We start from the raw sequence: 21,423 nt of genomic DNA on the forward strand, positions 1-21,423 counted from the left end.
ACACAGCTCTGTGGCTGCAGTGAGTATAAAAAGTGTTGCTGTTTCCATTCAAGAATGTTTTCAAAAGATGTCTCTGAGAAGTGGTTTCGGTCTGAAGCAAAGGTGTTTTGCTGCAGCCAGCTTGTTTTTATTTGTCAGCGTGGCTACAGCGGGAGTTCCCCGTGTTTGGAAGGAAATTGTTGACCAAATGAGAAGGTTTGCATCGCCGGTGTTGAGTAAAACATGCCATACACTCCTGACTGGTGCATTCTGCTGCACCACAAAGACATAAGGGACCTTTTGTGTTTGTGCTGCCGCGGTGTTCTGGGGGAGTTTTGTCACAGCACCAAGCTGCTTCCCAGAAACCTGCGCGGATTTTAAGTTACACTGCCATGATCAAATTGCCACTGCCCGTGATGTTTTTGTGCTGAAATGTGCAAAGTTGCAGACGCTGCATAAACAACTGGCTGACGGCTCCGAGTGCCACCACATGTTATCATTCCCAACGTCAGACTCTCATTCTGGCTTCTGTTCACAAATGCTTGTCTGACTCTCTAATTAAGACTCCTCTTGAGGTGAATGTCAGTGCACTTAGATGTGCGGGGCGGGAGGGGGGGGGGGGATGAGAGGAGCAGGCCAGGTCTATGCTGCAGACTTAGTTGTAGCTGTGTTTCTGTGGTGGATGGATGACAAAGGTGGCCTGTGGGGGGGCAGAGGCCTGTGCTCTGGGCCTTCAGTGAGCCCAGACTGAGCTCGTTTATATAATGGAGTTATCTTTCCAGGTTCGTATCGGAAACAGTGTTTTCTCTGCTTGTATGTGATGACTATATGATGTAAACTCAGTATTCTCACTCAGTGTTTGACCACTGAGACACACCTAAGCCATATGGTATGATTTAAGTAAAGGTAAAAGCAGGGACAGGAGTGAATACTTGAGGTCTCAAAGTTTTTTTTAGCATCTTGTGTTCGCACCCCATTATTAATCCCAAAGCTCGCCCGTATTACACTTTTTTTTTCTCCCCCCTCTTGTGGTCGATGAATGGTCTTTGTGGAGAGCTCTCCCTCCAATGCTGCATTGCTCTTATTGCTGACCTGTCTGTGTGCCTCCGTCTATGTACACTTCACATTAACGCTACATCCTTCACCTCCCCTGCTGGGCTTCAAGCACCTGCACAGCCACGGTGCACCCACACAGGTGCTGTGACTTATTTCGACTGATGGGACCTCCTCTCAGCACTGTGTGAACATGTAAAGACCATGTGACTCTACTGTTCAGTTTGTTGTACCGGTTATGGCGGGACAACGTAAACTCCCAGCAAACCTGTAAAGCGGTCCGTATCAACCAGGATAACGAAGAGCATCTGTGTGGGTGTGCAGGGCCCATTAGTGTCTTTTTTCTTTTCTTCAATCTTGTCTGTTTTGTTACCGACAGTCTCATTTACAAACGCCTTTCTGTAATGTGCCTAAACTATGGAGAGGAAAAGTATTCATTTTAATTTTGCCTTTCATATGAAACATATTCAAGCCTGAAAAGTAAATAAAATACTTACTACTTTATACTACTTTGTCTTACCTTATTTGTGCATTAAAATGTCATCTGATGCATTTATTGTCAGTTCAACGTTCACTGCAACAGAGAGAATTGGTGATGTCAGCGTCAGTGCTGCAGCACAGGAAGGGAGTGCTAAAGTTTCAGTCTTAGATGTGTTAACAGCTTGCTGCAACTGTTGCAGCGCTGACACGATTAGGAGAATATTAATCAGCAGCCATTTTGATAAGCGACTATCAAGTCCTTTTAGGAGCTTCTTACATGGTTTTTATCCGTTTGTTGGACAAAGCAAGCATTTTTGAAGACGTCACCTTGGCTTTTAAGAGGGTGTCACTATTTTCTGACATTTTGTGAAGGTGATTTGTGCCATTGTTGGTATAAAGAGAGGACAGGAAATGAGGAGAGACAGAGATGGGAATGATGTGCAACAACGCCTCTAAATCCCCCAGGCCCATCACTTATCTCATATTTCATTGGTTAAATTATTCACTGAGAAAAAACAGCAAATTAATTAAAGCCCTAAATAAAAGGCTTTTTGTTGGTCTCGATATGACCAAATCATTTTTCCATTTACAGTCAAGGTTAGGCAGAAGTGATAATATTTGTTGTGCCAATAATGCCTATTATTGGACATTATAAGGAAGCCCCCCACAGTCAAGGGCCTCCTTAAGTTTCGTGTTTGGGAGTCCTTTGGTAGAAAATTTCAAGCGTCAAACTCTTAAATTCCTGCTTTCTAGTGATTTTTTTCGGCATCAATTTATGGTGGAAATATTCATTTTGTCAAAATTAAAGTCCTTTGCTACCTGCAGGTTTTTACTGGGGAGGACACATGCAAGTGGTAAATATTGAGGGTTGACGTGTCCCCTGCATCCCCTGTGAAATCTACGCCTATGCCCCCGATGTAGGGAAGGCAGGATATATGATTTTATTGTGGAATGCGGATTGCGACAAAAAATAAGTTGACTGTGGTTATTTTCCATTATCACAGAGGCCGCAAAAACCGGCTGCAAACACAACAACCCTTAAACAATTAATCAAGCACTGACATATTTCATATAGAAAGATGTGACGCTGTTTCAAATAGTTTATAAGCCATTGCTTTTCACTGAAAAGGGATGTTCACCAAAATGTGCATCCTATCTGTGATGTAATAAAAGTATTTGCTTCTTAAAGGTGCTGTATGCAACATTTAGAGCATTAATGCAGCAGCAAACCACTATTAGCTATGTAAATATATGGTGGAGTAATGGCATCCTGAGCAGAGAATGAAATCATGCTACATCCGTGCATGTTGTAATCTGAGCTTCTCTGTGGTTTGTTGTTGTAAACCAGTCCGGCCTCGCATGTTGGTGCATGTGTGCACTCATTTTTCTGCATCACTTTATTATATATGTATATTTTTCTCAAGATAAAAGTCCTCAGCTACTTTCATGCTTCTGTTGGAGGGAACAAATGCCCATATTTAAAATACTTTGGAGGACGTGTTTCCCTGCAACACCCCCTGTGTCCCTTCCCAGAATCTACATCTATACATGTGTATCCTGCTGGCTAGCTCATATCAGTTGCTCTGCACTGCACTCGTACAGCACTTACTGCTGACATTGTGGAACCTCTGTCAGCACTGTTGCAATTGTTTAGCGCTGTTTATGGAGTTAGCACCGCTAGCTGCTAGCCACCGCCATTAGAGTTGTTCTAATGCCGATACCAGTATAAGAAATGCCTCCGATACTGTCTCAAATGCTGGATCTTGTATCTGTGAGTATATGAATTACTGATACTATAGAATGAATTAATTAAAATAGTTTCAAGCCAATCAGGCCACTGGCAACTACTGTTATAGAGCGGAAGCAGAATATATCTCCAGTAAATAGTGGAACGTTAGCAAAATGTGAGCAATTTGACATTTTACAGTGGATAAAAGAAAATTCTGTGGCATTCATTCTCTGTATGCATTTGTTCGTGTTTACAAAGGGTTTACCTGAGTCATGGTGTACAACAATGACAGCAACCATTTTACATCCATACAGTTGTTGATCGTTTTTCCGGTTAAGTTCAGGTATCAGAATTGGTATTTGGAGGGAAAAAAAACATACCTGAACATCTCTAACCTCCGTGTTGAGATCCGTGTGTAGACAACTCGTACAGCACAGGAATTTCTAACCAACAATATCGAGAAAGGCAATTCTTTTGGATAATGGTGACATGAGGTCTTCATGTTGTCCCATGCCTACTCCCCCCAATGACACTCGAAGCCACAAATTTATTACATTCTGTTTATTCTGCAAATACCATCTGTAAAAATTATACATCAAGCCTAAGTATGGAACTCTGGTAAAAGTTCACAGTTCTTTTACAGTCAAATTTATGTCATAGGAAAGTTCCATAAAAACAAATGTACGTACACGTCAGTGACGTAAAGAAGCACTTGATGCTACAACACGAACCAGATTCCATAGAGTCTACTATATTGTGTCGCCTTTTTGTGTGAACACAACAGGGTGCTTGCCCTCTTTGGATGACGGAGTTCCAGATATTTTTCCTCGAACTGAACAATTTAAATGTCCTGTTTAACCAAATATGTACAGCTAAGAAATGAAAAGCGAGTACGAAGACGTGGTCGAATGAACGTCAGTGCTGTGTTTCACCAAAGACGCTATGAACAGCCTAGCTAGCACGTTTAAAGTCAGCTGCAAGCATGAAGTCAAAGTGTATGAGTGCAAGTAGGTGGAAAAAAATGGGAGCATGAAGGTGATACGATGGAAACAGAATTTGTCATTTGATTCACTTTAAGGCCTTTAAGGCAAGCACCCTGTAGCAAAGAGCTGTGCAGTTTTTCGTACCCCAAAACAGACTATGAACAGTCTCTCAACACTCAACACGTCGATCCTCGTCTGAGGGTTGATTTGGTCGACAACTGTCCAAAACCCCAACCCCCACCCCTGATGTGCTGAGGTCTCAATCTCCACCACACCTCTCCCCTTTTTCCCCCTTCTATTCTTCCTCCAAATCTACCCTTGTTTTTCCCTTCTTCTTTTCTTCCATCACAGCAGGCAGGCGGAACAAACACGGCAGAAAAACGGCCCCTCCCTCCACCTCATCCACTCCTGCACTTCTACTGGAACTTCCTTCTGAGGGGAAAATGGCGGACGGGAGGATACAGGAGAAGGTCTGTGTTGCGGAGGCGTAGACACAACGAGAGAAGGAGGGCAGGGAGTGGGTGGATGGATAGGAGGGGGGGTGATAGTGGCTTTAGCGTCCATCTCACGTAGCGGGGGAGGTCATGCCTACCTCTAGGGGTGTGAGAGAGAGAGGGATGGGTGAGGATGGTTTCAAGGTCCATTTCCATCCAGTGATCCTGTTACAACCGCATCTGCCGCCTTTTCCTCAGACTACCGACACAAAGACCACCTGCGTTGAGAACTCCATCCTCACACAAAAGGCCTCTTCAATCGGTTCCTGTAGTCATAAAAAAAGGAAATTAAAAATCCATCGCCTCGACAACACGCTCCAAAGAACAAACGAGTATAAATTTTCTTCATGATTATACACAGCAAACACCACATGCCTGTCACAGCATGCCTCATTACTTATAATTACGATCATTGTGTGTTTCACCTGAGACACAATTACACATGTTACGGTTATGATTCATCTCTATTTAACAACCAGTGTTCCCCATCACAATCAAAAACCTAATTAAATCTGAATCATATCGAAGCCGAAATAGTTACAAGGCACGTCACGATTTACCTTAACTGACGATAACCATGATAATTAAAAATGAAATATTCATATTGTTTTAATGAGACTGTGTAAATAATGCAGCGCCTCTTAAAGGAGCGGTGTGTAGGATTTAGCGGCATCTAGTGGTGAGGACTGCAGACTGCAACCAGCTGAAATTTCTCCAGGTTAGGATTCCTTATGTGCTTTGTTCAGGAGGTTTTTACCACAAGTTGCAGAGATCTCCCCTCCAAAACAAATCCACCAGGTGATTTAAGTGGTGATGTGAGCTTTTCCAGCGCTGTCCAGCTCATATTGGAGGAGCTGCTAACAAGGGTGGCAGACACAGAAACGCAAATGGCCCACTCCAGAGCCAGTGTTTGGTTTGTCTCATCTGGACTGCTGTAAAAACATGGTGGTGCAACATAGAGATCTCCATGGACGAGGACCAGCTCCCTATGAAGATTTAAACGGCTCATTCTAAGGTAACGAAAAAACACAACTATATCTCTCTGAATCCTACACACTGGACCTTTATATTATTCTACTTTCTATTCATTCTCACTTCATCTCCACCTCCCAACGCCATCTGGTTGCCTTTCCACTATCCATGAAGTGTAACTGCTCTTTTTGTACACTTTTGTACGCTTATGACTACAGACTCTCTCCACCTCGCTCCATTCGTATTTTGAGTATAGTTCTTTTGCCAAAAAAACAAAGGAGACAAAACTAACAATGAAAAAATTAAAGATGAATTTGACTTGCAGCTCTTTTTTCTCACATATTCTACAGGTTTTGCGATAATATCATAACTGTGAACAATAATCATGCAGTGACAATTTGGTATCGAGCCAGACCAAATAGTTTTACTTTCATTTCAATCAGTGGATTGAAACAATTAGTCTGCTCTTATTCCCATTTATTTCAATCATTTTTCAAGTCGTTTGATGAGAGATAATCACACATCCAACTGTCTCAGATGCAGGTGTGTTGGAAAATATCACAGAAAATCCTGCACACTGCTCCTGCTCAGCTTCACAATTTCCTAATAACACTATTGTTTCGGTGCTGCTGGACCTTCGTCAAGCGTGTTCAGCAACATTATTTACGACATTGAGCTGCTCCATCCATTTCACAGGTGTGAACAGGTGTGGGGGAATTATAATACATGGCGTAAGAGTATTGAACAGTGTTGAACATCTGAATGATTTATGAAAGCTGCCAATGCCAATGCCAAAAATTTCCTGCATTTTTCTTACTCCTTTGTTCTTTCGTTTGTGTGGTGTGGGACATGGTGTACAGATTGGTATCAGTTACTGAAAACCACACCCACAGCTGATTGATTCCCTTACACCTGTGCACACCTGTGAAATGGGTGGAGGAGTTTCTATTTAAATTATGGTGGTGAACACTCTTCACGAAGTTGAGTTGAGCAACAGCAGTGTGCAGGATGTTTTGTTCAAAGTCATTTTTCAAGTAAAAATGTGACGATTTGCAGATTTTCTGTTATATGAGACGGTAAATTGAAACCTTGCGGATGGGCGGACTCGCCCAGAGCTTGTGTATGCTTATTTTCCACTTTCATTTCATAAATTAAATCAAAAAATAATTAGCAGATTAATCAATAATGAAAATAATTGTAGGTTACAGTGTGTTATGCTCTGCTGGGTCAGACTTACAGGGACCTAATTACTGTCTGTATCACACTGAAACCTACTCCACACATGAAGACTACCTTTAGTAGAATTCACAGTCATGTCAGCATTGGCTTCCTCCTCCTCCTCCACCTCCGCTTCTGCTGCGACACCACACACCGACTGCTCCATTTTCTCCTCTGTCCCTCCTCCTGGCTGCGGCTCCAGGGGGGAGGATCCTGCTGTTTGTGGCTCAGCTGCTGCGTCTGGTACAACTGGTCCTGCTCCTGTCGCATGAGCAGCAGCAGACGGTTCCAACGCCTTGGTGGAGAACCAGTGTCGCACCAAGTCCACTGATAAACCACTGGCCTGAGCCAGTTCCTGCAACTGCACATAGAGAATAAACTGCGTTAAGGCACAGTTCAACGTGGCATCGCAGAGGTTTGGCTTGTTTAGTTTTGATCATATGTTTTAAAGACCTCATCGAAGTGAGTCTTTGTTACTTTTAATTAACAGCAGCCACGTTCTTTCAGAAACATGGGAAAAAAGGCAATGACCAACTTGGTAAGAAATGTCCTACACATTGGGAAGGAAAAAATATATTTAGAATTATTATTACATTTTTAAGATATGTTACAGAATTATTATGATTTTTAAGCACTTCTAGATAATTTTCTTCTTTGCTTGTTTTTAACTTTATATATTTTTTTTAAAATTATTTCTTGCCAATTTTTGGGTATTTCTCTCTTCGTTGCTCATTGCGTTCTTCCCATTTTTTTTTTTTTAAATCAAGCCAATTTGCTCAGGTTTTGAAGGGTTAAACTTACAGACATCACCATGAAACCTCCCCTGTTGATTATTTACATTAACATGATTCTTCTTTGTATTATGTGTTCTGGAATATCAAGTTTAAATGTGCAAATTTATCATTTCTATTAATTGTATAATTAAAAATGTACCAATTTGCATATATTTCCATGAACTGATACCCGCATGAAGGATAAAGCTGGTTTCAAAACTCTTTGCTTTCATTTTGTTTACATGTTAGAGTCAAAGGTTTTTAAAGAGGGAACTTTGAAATTCTCTTTTTGTCACTTTACAAATCAGAAAACACTGTCAACAACCATATAGTCCATTTCAGTCATGTTTTTAGGGAATAAAATGTTATATAATTCAGGCTATGAATGATATACGAATAAAGCCCTCCATTAAAACCTTTAGATTACAGATATGAATAAAACTGTAAAGTCTGGTGAATGTAAGTGCGACTGAAGAGGAGATGTCTTGTTCATAATATGTGATAAAAACGTATTTTGAGAAAATGGCCTTTAAGATACATAATGTAGACAAAAACAAACTAAAGGTGAATAAGGTAAACATAAAATAACTAAGTCGATTACTTACATTAAGACAATAGTTTTTTGTAATTTAAGTATGCAACTGAGGGATTATCTAATTAAATATGCACTGTTTGCACACATTTTCAGAACAGAAACCTGAATTAAAATAAACACCTTAACGTGTATTTTGGATATCTTCTTTGCTCCAGTCTGAAAGGAGACATGTTGTGGAAGAAAAACAGCCCAGAATCTCAAAACTGACCAGTGCATGAACAAATATGTTTATAAGAAACATGCTGCTGCCACTGATACACACTTATATGCATTTAGGAAGTGAAAGTCAATGTCTCTGTATCACAGTCATTTGCATTGAAGTCCCCAAAATATCTTGTGTTTATGACTGTGGGTGTGTAACTAATAAAATGACTGAACTGGTTTTGAAGCAGTTAACAATGTGCATCTCTCAAAGCCTTTAAAAAGATGAGTGTCATTAAGGCACCTTCTGGAGCGACTCATTTCCGAGGATATAAGTACACTCACTCCTACAGAGCAATTAGCTGAAGTGACTCAAAAATATCCTGTCGTAACGTTTAGCAAAGCAGCACAGATTTATCATCTGCCTCTCAGGTTTCAGTTGTTCAGAAACTATTTAAAATATAAATGCATATTTGTCAACACCTGTGACTCTTCCAGGCTGCCGTGGGCGTCACGGTGGGCCTGGAGGATCTGTGCGTTCGCCTTCTTGAGGTCCTCCTCCAGAGCCATGTTCTGGTAAGACTCCAGCCACTTCAGCTGGCCGTTCTTTTGCACATAGCGGCAGTCCCCAAACCAGCGCACGACCTCAGGTCTGGGCAGTCCAGTCGCTGAGATCATTTCATCATACTGAGTGGCGCTGGGCCACTGGGTACGGGCGTAGACTTGTTTGAGCATTTGCAGCTGCTCCGCTGTCTTCTTACCTCGGATGGCTGTGGGTTTGGGGGAGTGAGTCGTTTTGGGTGTAGGGGTGGAGGATTGGGATTGTTTTGGGGTGGAGGATGGAGTGGGGCCGGGGGAGGATGTGGGTGTGCTGCTGGTTTGAAGCGGGCTATCCGACCCTTCACCTTCTGCTTTGCCGTTGGCCTCCGTCACCTTCAGCATCTTCAGATTTATTTTAATAGGGTTGACTTTCAGTTCTCCCAACCCGTCCTCTTTCTGTCTCTCCTCCCCATCGGCTTCCATCTCCTCCACCTCCTCCTCTCTCATCGCCCGCTCCGCGTCCTCTTTCTTTTTCTCAGCTGCCATTCTCTTCCTCCTCTCAGCGAACCAGCCGTGGATCTCCCTCCTGGTCATCTTGGTCTCAGATCGCAGCCTGTCCACTTCCTCTCCTGTCGGGTCAGGGTCCTGGATAAAGCTGCTCTCCAGAGCCTTTAGCTGAACATAATACAGGAATGGACAAAGGTTAAAAACCCTGAGGAACCGAGTACAATTGACTAATCGATTGGTTGTTAAACAAGAAAATTAACCAGCAATGTTTTTCATTTTTCATTTTAAGTGGACATATACAAGTTGTCTGCTGTTGTTCTGTTAACGACACCATCGCCATTTAGATTGGTTACCTAAAAGCACCGCTTTTACTCTGCAACACTGTCACAAGTTACAATCTCCTGTGAAAATCAGGTCTCGATTTTAGCATGGGCGGTATCTTTTTTTTCCCATACCTTCCTGAAATGTCATCGCTGTTTACAGTGTATGACGTTATTAGTGTGCAGCTAAAAAAAACGTCCTGCTAGGGGCTGGGTGTTTACAGTCCTGTAACTTTATCCTCATCCTCATCCTTCGCAGTCAGTGCAACTGCCTGTTGCATCACACTGACCTCTGGTGGCGCGTGATGTGCACTACATACTATACATCTTCATTACAGCGGCTCATGTATGAGGTTAATGGACTGATGTGTCAGGATTTTTTAATACACTGGTATACCGTGATACCATGAGGACACCCAAGCCTACTCAATTTATGGCACAAAGGAAGTGCATCAACAACTGCGCAACCAAAGGGGAACAGAGCTTTTTTTTCCTGGTAGCTAAGGAAAGCTTTCCCCAGTTACCAAAGAGTATCAGTGCAAGTTCTTTTGATTTCTATCCCCGGTAGCACAAATAGCGACAGGTAGAACACCCGTTATAACGGAACAAACTGTGGTAGGAAAAATGGAAGCGATCTGATTGTCTTTGTGACAGCGGCACCAACAATAATACCACTTGGAAATGAGGGAGGGAGAGTTGAAATGGAAGTCTTGGAAGTCAGTTATCAATCAAAAAAGACATTTAATAATGATAATGGATTTTTTTCATTGTTTTTAGATCTTTAAGGGACCAAAAGGTTCACTGACTAACAGAGAACATTACTAATTTAGCACTGCACTCCTGTTTTACTGTTTAAGTCACGAAGGACTTTTATTTATTAATTTTTTAAGGATTAAAAAATAAATAAATACAAGAGCACTCTATTTTTTATTCCAATTCAACTGGACTTCGATGCTGGACTGTGTGCAATGCTAGTAGTGGCTAATTTAGCCTTATGCTGCTAGTCTCAAACAGACATGAGGAGTGGTCTGACAACCGCACGTCACTCTAACTCCACCCCCTTTTTAAAATTTAAAACCCTTTATTTTTTTCAGCCACACGTGCACTGAAATGATCAGATTTCGCACAGCTCCCTTTCAAGCTTAAATTACTGTATCCAACTTATTAACCTCTCCAGTAGAATTCCCCTTCAATTGAAAAAATAATCAATTAATTGATAATGACAACAATCGTCAGTTTCTGCCCTAAAACTAAGTGATCACATGGTCAAATTTTGTTATCCTGAACAGCAGATTCAGCATTTTATTTCCATAGCATATCACACACCGAGGGCACAGTCTCACCTGATGAGGTTCTCTCTCCTTGTAGCGGATAGCTGTGAAATCAGGTGACGGTGGTCTGGGGAGTCGACGGGAAGGCGTCGTGGGAGAGGTGGGAGTCAGTGATGCAGTTGGGCTCAGGGGTGCAGAGCTGTGCTGGGGTGTTTTTGCACCGGAGTTGCTGCTACTTTCCGACAGATCAACAGGGTTGGCACTGCCAGCGGCGCTGCTCCCTGGCGTGCTGCTCCCTGCTCCCGCCGCAGTGCCAGACTTACTCTGTCCACTTGTGCTGGATCGCGAGCCTTTGAGGTTGCGAAAGTGGTAGCGGCGGTCGCTGAACCACTTGCGGACTTCCCGGACCGTGAGCCCAGTAATAGCAATGAGGCGGTCCACCTCCTCCTGGTCGGGAAACTGGCTGACCTGAAAACTGTCTTTCAGAGCGTTGAGCTGCTCCTGAGACTTCTTGCCCTTGTAAAAACTGGGGTCCAGTGTGGACGCCTCCTCCATTTTGATGGGCGGAGAGTCACTGGTGGGGGGCTCGACATCATCTGTGCTTATGCTAGTTGTGTGATTTTTGTTGCTGCTACCGTTGGTATCTTTGCTCTTCTGTCTATCACTGCCTGTTTTGCCGTCTTTAGATTTGCTGTCTGTGGCGTTTCTGCTTTCTGCGGTGACTTTGCTGTCACTCTGCACAATGCTGGTGTTGCTGGCTTTGCTGATATCAGTGTTCTTAGCATTCACGTGGCTGGTGACATTACTATTGCTCTTGTTATTGCAGTCTGCATTAGCACTGCTGTGTTTACCGTTGACACCGCTAACCTTAGCATTACTAAGATTACTGCTTCCAAGACTAAGGTTGATGACACTTGCGTGACTGCTTGTACTAATACTGCTAGTCCCCGCTCTCCCATTCCTACTGCTGCTGCTGCTGCTGCTGCTGCTGCTAATGATGTTGCTCCCAGTGCTGCTGCTCCCCACTGTCCCCACCACCATGCTGATGCCTTTGTCTGCCACCAGCGCTGCAGCAGGTCGGGCCTGCATCATGGGCCGGGCTGCAGCCTGGGGCTTAGGTGTGACAGCCAGGGCCACAGGAGCACTGCTAACCTGGATACCGTTTGCCATTACAGGCTGCGTGACGATTACCCCTCCTTGGCTGACGAGAGAGCCCTGCAGGATGTGGGGGATCCCAGTAGCCCCCAGTGAGGCAGGCAGGACTGTGATTGTGTGTTGGGCCGGGCTGTGGTGACTCTGGGTCTGGTTCTGTGAGCTGGAGGGTGCAGTCTGGATGATGGTGTTGAACATCTTCCTCCTGGCCTCCTCGATCTCCTCAGGAGACCAGCTGATGCCTTGTTTGAGTCTCTGAGCTGTGAACCAGATCTTGATCTGCTCTTCTGGGAATTTTGTGACCACCGTCAGGTAGCAGAGCTCCGCCTTTGTGGGGTATGGGAACTTACTGAAAGAGGTTTTCAAGAAGGAAGAGGAGTCCATGGAGGCACTGTAGGTGGGGATGCTGCTCAAAGGAATCATCACCTGGGAGGGAAAAATATGGAAATATAAACGTGAGACTGTTAAGTTACTCGATCTCTACTTAAAAGGTGACTTTGGTATTTTCAACGTGAACCCTAATTTCCTTTGTTGTTGTGTCTCAGTGACTCAAGGGAACATCAGCTTTTAAAGTGGTCCAGCACTGAGTGAGACCGCTGCAGCCGGCAGCTGCGTAACAGGCTGCTATGTCGCCACTCGGGGCATATGTGCAATTTTAATTTACATCCACTGAATGTGCTTGCTGACAGGCTCGGGTTCTTATTGCAAGTGTCTGAAACATCATGGAAAGGTTTCCTAGAGAGAAAAAATGTTTTGTTAAACAGTAAGACCCTTTTAGTTTAATCCCTAAAATCACTATTGCCACTTCCACCAGTCTCCATTTAAATAAACATTCATTTTAGCATACATAAAGACAGCATATTTTCACACCTAAATGGATGAATTAAGGATTTATTTCAACCAAATCAGAGCTGGTGATTGCTGGAACAGTTAAAAGACAAACTAAGATGGTTTTTGTGAGTTTTATTTTGTTTCTGTTGACTTTTAATTAAGTGTGTTTTAAAATGATAAAATTACTCTTTATTTAAATAGAGTCTGGTGGGTTTGGTTAAAGAGATTTGGGAAGTGTTCTAGATTAAACAAATATGAATCTTGGACAAAAAAACATGGGAAAATTGGGTCAGGGTTAAAAAATACCAAATTTACATTTTACATTCATAACACTGGGACACAAATAAATGAATCAAAACACTTACCTTGGGGAGATTTTTGGAGGTCGAAAACGAAGCAGAAGAAATATTTGAGGAGGCTGTGATTGGTGCGGATTGTTGAAGGCTTCTGTTTTGAACCACCGAGACCACCTATGAGAAACAGATTTGCAGGAATCCGATTTAACTAATCTTAATTTACTGATGTAAATCAATATGAAAAGACTTTTCCAAAACAGCCAAACTAAGAGACACAATGAACTACCACCCACCTGTGTGATGGGCGTCTTGAGCATTGGTAATGCTCCAGAGCCGTTGACTATCTGGATTGCTGAGGGCAGAGAGACCTTTGTCGTTCCATTATGGACAATTGTGGGAACATGTGTGACTGTAACTGCAGCAGGCTCTTTTCTTTCAGTCTCTCTGGGTGTAGATACAGAGTGCGAGTCTGAGGATGGCTCTTCAGAGACTGGGTGAGACACCACTATACGTTTAGACTCCGATTTGCCCTTCAGCATCCTCATAATCGGGGTTTTGGTGATGGAGATCTCGCTGTCCTTCCCTGTCTCTGCCCCAGTCACCAGATTCTGCTCTACCACTACTCTCCTGTCCCTCTTCCTCAGCTGCAGTGTCGTGTTCAATGTGCTAGGGTGGACCCTGGCGTTATGCAGGGCCAAGCCCTCAAACTTGGGCGCCGAAACTCCACAGCTCACACAGAAGAAGCTGGGGTCCGCACGGAAGTCCTGGTGCCCGGAGTACACATGATCCAAGAACAAGTTAAGGTCATGGGTTTTAAAGTTACAAGGCCTACAGGTGTAAGTGCCAGCACCATCTTTGACAGCATCCCCCACCTCTGGTTTGGAAGACTCTCCTGGGTCAGGCGGGCTTTGTCTGCCCCCTCCAGAAATCCGTGATTGACGGAGAAGAACTGGAGAGTCCTCTTCAACCTCATCTGCTGGGCGTATGACTTTGCTGGGGATCATACATGGAGTAGTGGACTTCCTCTTGCTGGCCATGATGTGACCACAGGGTGGGGAGGGTTGGTCAAATGGCTGAGAATGGGGTGTGAGTGAGACTATGAGTCGTTTCTGGTTGACTATAGACCAGGCGTGGGGGAAGGAGGACAGCGGGACATGTCCACAGGTCCACTTGTAGTTCTCACTGCAATCTTAAAGGGAAAACCTGGAAAAAAAGAGAGGGTAACACATTTTAGTTCAAGTCACGGTTTGGTTTGTGGCATAAAATGTTAAATTTCAAGTACAAATGAGGCACGAGATGGGAGAGGGAGAACAGATTGCGAGGAGGAGAAATAAGAGGGGTATCTTACGCTACTCGCTTTCCTCTCAGCTGGAAGAAAATCATGCACGGCTGGATGTTTCCAGGTAAAATACCAACAGCACAGGTCATAATGAGACCTTGTGAAAAGATTCAGCTGAAGCCTTTACATTTTGGTGCTGCTCCTAAATCTTAGAATTTGAAAAAGTCTTCTCCTCAACTCCCCTGTCCCATGAAACTCAACGCTATCTCTTTTATGAGGGCATTCAAACAGTCTGCTTCTTCACTAAAGGCTTTTTGGGAGAGCTCCTGTCCTACCCCCTTCTTTCCCCTCCCCCACACGACTCTGTCTCACTTCCCCTCGTTCAGACACACCCCCACAGAGAGAGCACATTCTGTATTTCTTTTTAATCCAGAGCCTCTGTAGCTTCACTGAACACCTTTATGAAAGATTGCCACAGAAATACTCACTTGTGAATGTGTTACTTAAGATAGGGTCTACTTGATAATTGCGCAAGTGGGTGTTTCAATAGTTCCTTGGAGATATAAATCAATCAATCAATAAATAAATAAATAAATAAAAAATAAAAAAAAGATGGCATTCTCACCCAGCACCTGCACAGACAGCACAGCTAGAAACACAGACCTGCATAAGAATGTGAATCTTTAAAATGTTCACCCCCTTGATCCCTTGTCTCCATACAAAATGGCGAAGCTTCCTGTGGAGGAGTTTTCCCCTCCCTCAGACAGAGAGGTAGTGATGCAGCATTGGAGGACAGCTCTAGGGCAATTACTCACCCAATCACTCTGCACCGACATGACACCTCACGCACAGAGCAGCAATCGGCTCAAAGAAGTTCAACAGGAAAACCCTAAAAGCTTTCAAAGTCCAGCCCCTCCCTATGCAAAGATACTTCACAGACAAATCCAAACCAAATGCAGCTTTTCTGGTAGGCAGCCCAAATCTAAAATAATCTTGCTCTTCTGATGCACAAACAGTCCCATGCAAACTTGCCTGGGACTAGTGTCAGACTAACCTCTTTGTGCATAATGCTGCTGCAGCACCACCACCATCTCTGTCAGGTGAGAAGCATACGCCAAGTCAGTGTCATCACACAATCGACTAACCGCCAATCAGATATAACTTGTTCGATGGCGAAATGCTCTCTGTCTCTTGTACCAACAAACACACAGCCTTGTTTTGCAACATAAAGGTCATGGTACATTAGCTCAAATCTTAGTTAACCCTCACAGGGTTGGGGTGTGACAGATGCCCTTTCACACACTAACTGGGCACATGCATGCATGCAGGGTTCACTTTCCAGTATTCAAAAAGCCGACATCACTTCCAGTCAATGTAAGACTTTAAGTGATGTAGTGCACAGTTTATCTGCAGTCCACACTAACTTTTCTGAATTTCGTGAAATCAAAACAACAAATAAACAAACAACAATGACACACTTCATCAAGCCTGTGATGGAAACTTTAATTGGACTCAAATCAAATTGGTTATCTTTGCCTGTTTCGTCCCCACTGAGCGAGGGCTACCCCACTCTATGGATCTGAGTGTGAGGGGTTAACAGGCAAATGAAGTTTGCTACTGTGGAGGGAACGTGATGCCCCCTTGTTCCCCTGTGCACCCCCCAGAGAGAGTAACTGCCCTTAGCTTGGAGCTGTTGTGCACCCCTCCTATTCCCCTGCCATTCAGTTCTGCATCAGGGGGCACCGCTCTGCCAAGGCTGGCTGGTCACATGACCAACACAAAGGCTTATGGGTGGGCAGTCTCAACCATCCATCACGTGGTTGTGCTGGGTGTGGGTGGGCAAGCGAGAGGAGAGGAGAGGAGAGGGAGAGCGAACGGGAGAGGATGGTGGGGGATGGGCAGCCGGTTTGGGGTGAGGAGGCAAGGGAAGGAGGGGTGTTAACTGTCGTGGAGGAAGCACTGAGGTGTTTCAGTGAGGAATTTTCCTCCCTGATACCCCCCTCTCAAACCAGCCACCCCACCCTGCTAACCCCCGCTCTTCAACGCACTCTTCTTGCTCCAAACTACAATCACACAGTCCTTCCCTCCTCCCTCCTTCCCTCCTCGCTGCACTGCAAAGCCTGGAATGTTCCAACCCGAGCTCTTCAGCCAGTGGACATAACCTGAAGTTCAGCTTCAGTGTCTGTATGTGCACACACATGCATTGCGGTGTCTCATGCCAAATAACAACTAAGCACATCGGGTGAAACATTTGCACATATCGACAGCCGCTAAGACTGCTGCAATGGCGGCAAAGTTCACATCACACTCTGATGGCATGTGAGATAAAAAACAGAAAGTGTATGATCACGTCTGAAGTCAAAAGTTGGGCCTCAGAAAGGCGAGTAACCAGTGGACACCCACAGGCCTCACACAGGTGAAGACTGAAACAATGCACAATACAAGCTGAGCTATTATCAGCGAGTCGGGCAGCTCATGTCTCAGCAATGCCCGGCTCAGACGAGTTTTGTTGACTCACTGGTGTGAGCGTCCTGCCAGCTAGTAACTTTAATTTTTAAATTGCTGCACATAGGTTGGATTGACCGTGCGATGATGTTGGGTTTGTGTCTGTTATATGTGTCAGCATTTGCATGTGTGGGTTTCCTGTGAGAGTGGAGAGAAGGGAGGTGGGGTGGGGTGGGGGGTGGGGGTGTGTGCATGTGTGCTCGTATTTATGTGTGTGTGTGTGTGTGTGTGTGTGTGTATGTGGCGTGCGGGGGTGGCTGCCTGCATGCCTGTGTGTGAGGCTTGTTTACTGAGGTAGTGAGGCTGCCATTTTTCCTGTGTGTGAGAGTCAGAGATCTTCCAGTGACACACGAAGACAATGTTTTCGTCCTCCTGGATCATAACCTATATTATCTACGGCTCAGCACAGCGTGACCTCCTTTTATCCCCTGGCCTGACTCTTGTCTAGGCCTGGGCTATATCCTGTGAGTGCAGGCCAATAATAGCACCCACACATGCTAGAAATCCTACAGCCTGGCCGCATAGCGTGGCTGCATGCTAACTAAAGTGCTCCTCTCCTCACCTAGCTGAGAATACAGGTGTAATGTTGATATCTGCATGAGTAACAAATGCCGGTGTACAACACGGGCAGCCCTCTCCTTGTTTGCTCCATTTCTTGCCTCCACACTCGTCTTTTTTCCTTCCTCTTCCTCTGTCTCTTCACCCTCACTCCCCCTCCCTCTCAAACGTCTCTGCACCCTCTGCTTCCCTCCCTCCCACCGTTCCTTCTTCTCCTCCCTCTCCGAGCAAGTTTGGCCCAGGGAGACAGGTCGGCAGCGCCACTGGTGTGTTACTGTCCCCATGGCAACCACCTCCTACCCCCTCTCTCTCTCTCTCACTCTCCCACCAGCTCATTTCTCTAAAGCACATGCGTGTGGGTAAACACGCACACACATGGTTACTCAGACCTACACACATCTCCTATGCCATCCAGTCCCTGGCTGTACGGGGCTTGTTTGTTCCACACACCCCTGTGAGTGGTATTTGGAGAGTCCCTGCCCTGCTCCTATTTCAGTGCCTCCCTCACGCGGTGTTGATGTCTCCCAGCTAGGTGTGGTCGCCATCGCCAAGGCACGCTATTGGCTGGGGCTGATGGCGTCTCTTCCTGTTAACTCAGCGCCCCAGTCCCTGTCCAGACATCTGCCTGGGCTACTGCCTTAGCTCTCTGTGGCTCTTGTGTTTGGCCTGCAGCGGCCTGAGGCAGGCAGGGCTCCTGCATTCACTGTAGGCGAAGCAGGCATGGACATAGAAACAGGGCTCCAAATCTGGCAGATGCTATCTCTTTCAGAGAGGACTGAGGAACCACCTCTATCCCCAAGTGTATCCAAGCTAATTATCAAGTCTGCACCAAAGCGCAAACCCTTCGCCATCTGAGTCTCTGTTCCAAAACACAAACCCTTTGCTTTTGCCTCCTCTGTGCCAAAACAGAAATCCTTCGCCATGTTTTCCTCTGTCCCAAAACACAACACCTCTTGCCAGTTACTGAATTCACTCCCACCTTAAACAGACATGGCTCCAGCTAACCTCCTCCTGTCAATCAACTGCGGGGTTTCACTCACTCATGCATCTGCTGACAAACACGGCTCACCACTCTCACCGCTTACATGTTTTGTGCGTCTGAACTTCTTTCCACTACCATTTCAGTCTTAATTCAGCATACTGGCAGCAGCAAGGAAACCTCAATGACCGTGTTCCTACAGTGTCATTCCATCTGCTCCTGAGTCCCACTTGGGCTGCTCTCAGGTCAGTGAGCGGATGGCTGCGTGGGTTGCAAACGGCTGCATTGCTGTGGCCACTGCCAGTGCATGCGTTAAAACTGGGTTGCTGAGAGGGGAGGGAGAGAAAAATGGCGGAGCACCATGCTCTGTGCTGTCCAACCTAAAATGGCTGACATCACAAGCTGTTAACCAGCCAAGCAGAGCAAGAGGCTGCTACTGCTGCTGACCCAAACCTGCTCGCTCTGGACATGTGTGAGTGGATCACACTGCTCCCCCCCCCCCCCCCCCAAGATTGTGAAAAGGCTCTCGAGCAGCAGCTGACTCTGTGGGCTTTTTTTCTTTTTGTGGTCATACTTGGTAGAGATCTGGAAGGAAATTGTCATTACATGGGTCAACAACACAGAGAGGAGAAGAAACACACTGATGAAAAGTCATGACTGAAGGACTGAAGCGCACAAAGAAACGCTCATTAGGTGAAAGGCAAAATAGGAAAGGCAAAATAGGAAAGAAAAAGATTCTCAGTGTGCGAAAAGTGCATGGCCAAAATACAATTTCTGTAAGTGATTCATCCTTTCATAGAAAGCAGCTCAACCTGTGTCAGCTGCAAACCTAAAAACTGAGGGAAAGAAAGGGAGAAGGAAAAAGAGGGGTTGGGGGGGGGGGGGGGGGGGTGAGACTATTCAGTGAGATGTAGGAGCTCAAGCATCACCACAGCAACACTATGAAATACAGCCAAATTGAGCATAATGATAATAATAATAACCAACTTTTGTGCTGCTGTTAGGAACATCCAATATTGACAATTCCTAATATTCTAGAAAAACTCCCGCACAGCCAAATTGAGTGCCGTTTATCATTAAATTTTCCTCCTCAACAACAGCATTGAACCCGGCCTATTCTAACAGTACAGGTGTACCGCTGTGGGTGATAAATAGGTAGGTGGATTAGGCTGCTTGTCTATGCTTGGGACTCACGTGGACAACAGACACAAACTAGCTGTCTGGGAAAGCTTTGCTCTAATCCCTGGAGTCACACTCTCATGACAACACTGACATGATAAATAGTCTACCAAGGCAACAGCCCGCAGACTCACTGACTGTTCAGCAACATGGAATAAAACATGAAAGCATGAGTGCTCACAGTTTGTATGTTTAAAAAAAAAAGTGTGTCAAGCTTGATGTTAACAACAAAGTCTGAGAACATACTATCTGACAGACAAAAATAGGCCTAGTGGCATGAGCTCGTGATAAACCATAGTAAATTACTTGTGCAATTTTAACAGAGCAACTCTGAAAAACAATATTAGTCATAAGTGATGGGACTGAAAGTGATTTCTAACTTCTTCATTCAAAGCACAGACTGCAGAAATAAGGAAATTCTGATCAAAATCTCACACGTCTGAGTTTCATATAAGGTGACGACATGTTATTGCTTCTTATAATAACAGATAATATTTATTTAAACGTGTGCGAATAGCGGTATTTAGTGAAACAGCTCCAGCACAAAGTGGCTGGACGGTAACGTTAGTCCCTGAGCGCAGCGGCGTCAAACATTTCCGAAAATGATGCGTGTTCATCTTCCGCTCAAGTTAGGCGGAGTGAACCCCAACTTAATGGGCTTGACGGCGTTATAGGTTTTTAAACATAGTGCCCAATTCAGAGTGGAGGAAAAAGGCAAGCCCCCAGCCCAAAAAACTCCTCTCTCTCTCTCTCCCCCCGTTGGCTGTCGCCATTTTAAGCAGGCGACATGCAGCTGGCCAACACTGCTGAGCCAAAGCGCAGCCCGCAAAGGTAAGGCTTCACAATAGCTCGCACAAGTTTTTGGGAAAGGTGAAACACTTGTGTAAATGTGTACCATAAAAACCACACTCACCTCGCTTTGTCGGAGCTCAGTGTATGCAGCGCAGGATTAAAAAAAAAAAAAGTTTACAATGATATGGGCTCAGTGGAGCCAGAAACTGACGGGAGGGTTTGGGCTTCACTGATGGCAACTTATAGGTGTAAGCCCCCTCTGTCCACAGGCTGGTGATACGCGTGACACCGGAGCCACACCGGTCCTCACAACGGCCCCCTGTTTTGCGCTTGTTTATTTCGAGTAGCTCTCAGCGTTAAAGCAGGCAGTGGAGGGGAGGAAAATACGACGGACGTACCGAGGGAAGAGACGGACACGTGACGCAGACGTCACTGACGGTGGAGTTGGCGTGAGAGCTCGAGCTCCGCCGTGCAGAGAGCAGAAGTGAGTCAGTCATCCCGTCCTGACTGTGACCCACCGATACGTGGGGGTCGTGGTCAAGTTTTAGTCAGAGGCAAACGCTGTCCTGAGTGTCTACATTAGACATGATGTTCGAGCTGCTCACACCTGTCCCTCTCCCAGGTGACACCTCTTAAAGAGATAGTACAGGCAGTGTGTCTGAAGTTGTCACCTCTCAACCTCACCAAATAACTACTGTACAAAGAGAAAGCTCATCAACACATATATACAAAACTATATAAATATGACTGATCATTCATATGTTCAGTTTTCCTATATCCTCCTTTGAGCTCACAAA

At 45.0% G+C, this 21,423-nt stretch overlaps 1 protein-coding gene across 2 annotated transcripts; it reads right to left on the reverse strand.

Moving 5' to 3' along the window:
* Window positions 1-3,793: 3,793 nt before the first annotated feature.
* zhx3b (zinc fingers and homeoboxes 3b) lies at window positions 3,794-21,240 on the reverse strand. 2 transcript variants are annotated; one of them, XM_049580838.1, is made up of 7 exons: window positions 20,748-21,240; window positions 13,628-14,537; window positions 13,404-13,508; window positions 11,128-12,633; window positions 8,901-9,632; window positions 6,984-7,269; window positions 3,794-4,984 (listed from the first exon to the last, which is right to left on the reverse strand). In XM_049580838.1, exons 2-7 carry the CDS (start codon window positions 14,369-14,371, stop codon window positions 4,974-4,976), a joined length of 3,384 nt encoding a protein of 1,127 aa, XP_049436795.1. In that variant the 5' UTR covers window positions 14,372-14,537; window positions 20,748-21,240; the 3' UTR covers window positions 3,794-4,973. The 2 variants fall into 2 exon arrangements, with proteins under 2 accessions (XP_049436795.1, XP_049436796.1); XM_049580839.1 differs by lacking the exon at window positions 20,748-21,240 and adding an exon at window positions 14,683-14,848.
* Window positions 21,241-21,423: the final 183 nt, after the last annotated feature.

This window comes from Epinephelus fuscoguttatus, linkage group LG7, assembly GCF_011397635.1.
Source record: "Epinephelus fuscoguttatus linkage group LG7, E.fuscoguttatus.final_Chr_v1".
Classification (NCBI taxonomy): Eukaryota; Metazoa; Chordata; class Actinopteri; order Perciformes; family Serranidae; genus Epinephelus; species Epinephelus fuscoguttatus.

Bases quoted from the DNA above. Each gene is read 5' to 3' on its own strand.
- zhx3b (XM_049580838.1), bottom strand. From the start codon at position 14,371: ATGGCCAGCAAGAGGAAGTCCACTACTCCATGTATGATCCCCAGCAAA. The intron at 12,634-13,403 runs GTAAGTGTTTTG...TTTCCCTCCCAG, and splicing joins CCTCCAAAAATCTCCCCAAG to GTGATGATTCCTTTGAGCAG. The intron at 7,270-8,900 runs GTGTTGACAAAT...CTCTATGTGCAG, and splicing joins GCAGCCTGGAAGAGTCACAG to TTGCAGGAACTGGCTCAGGC.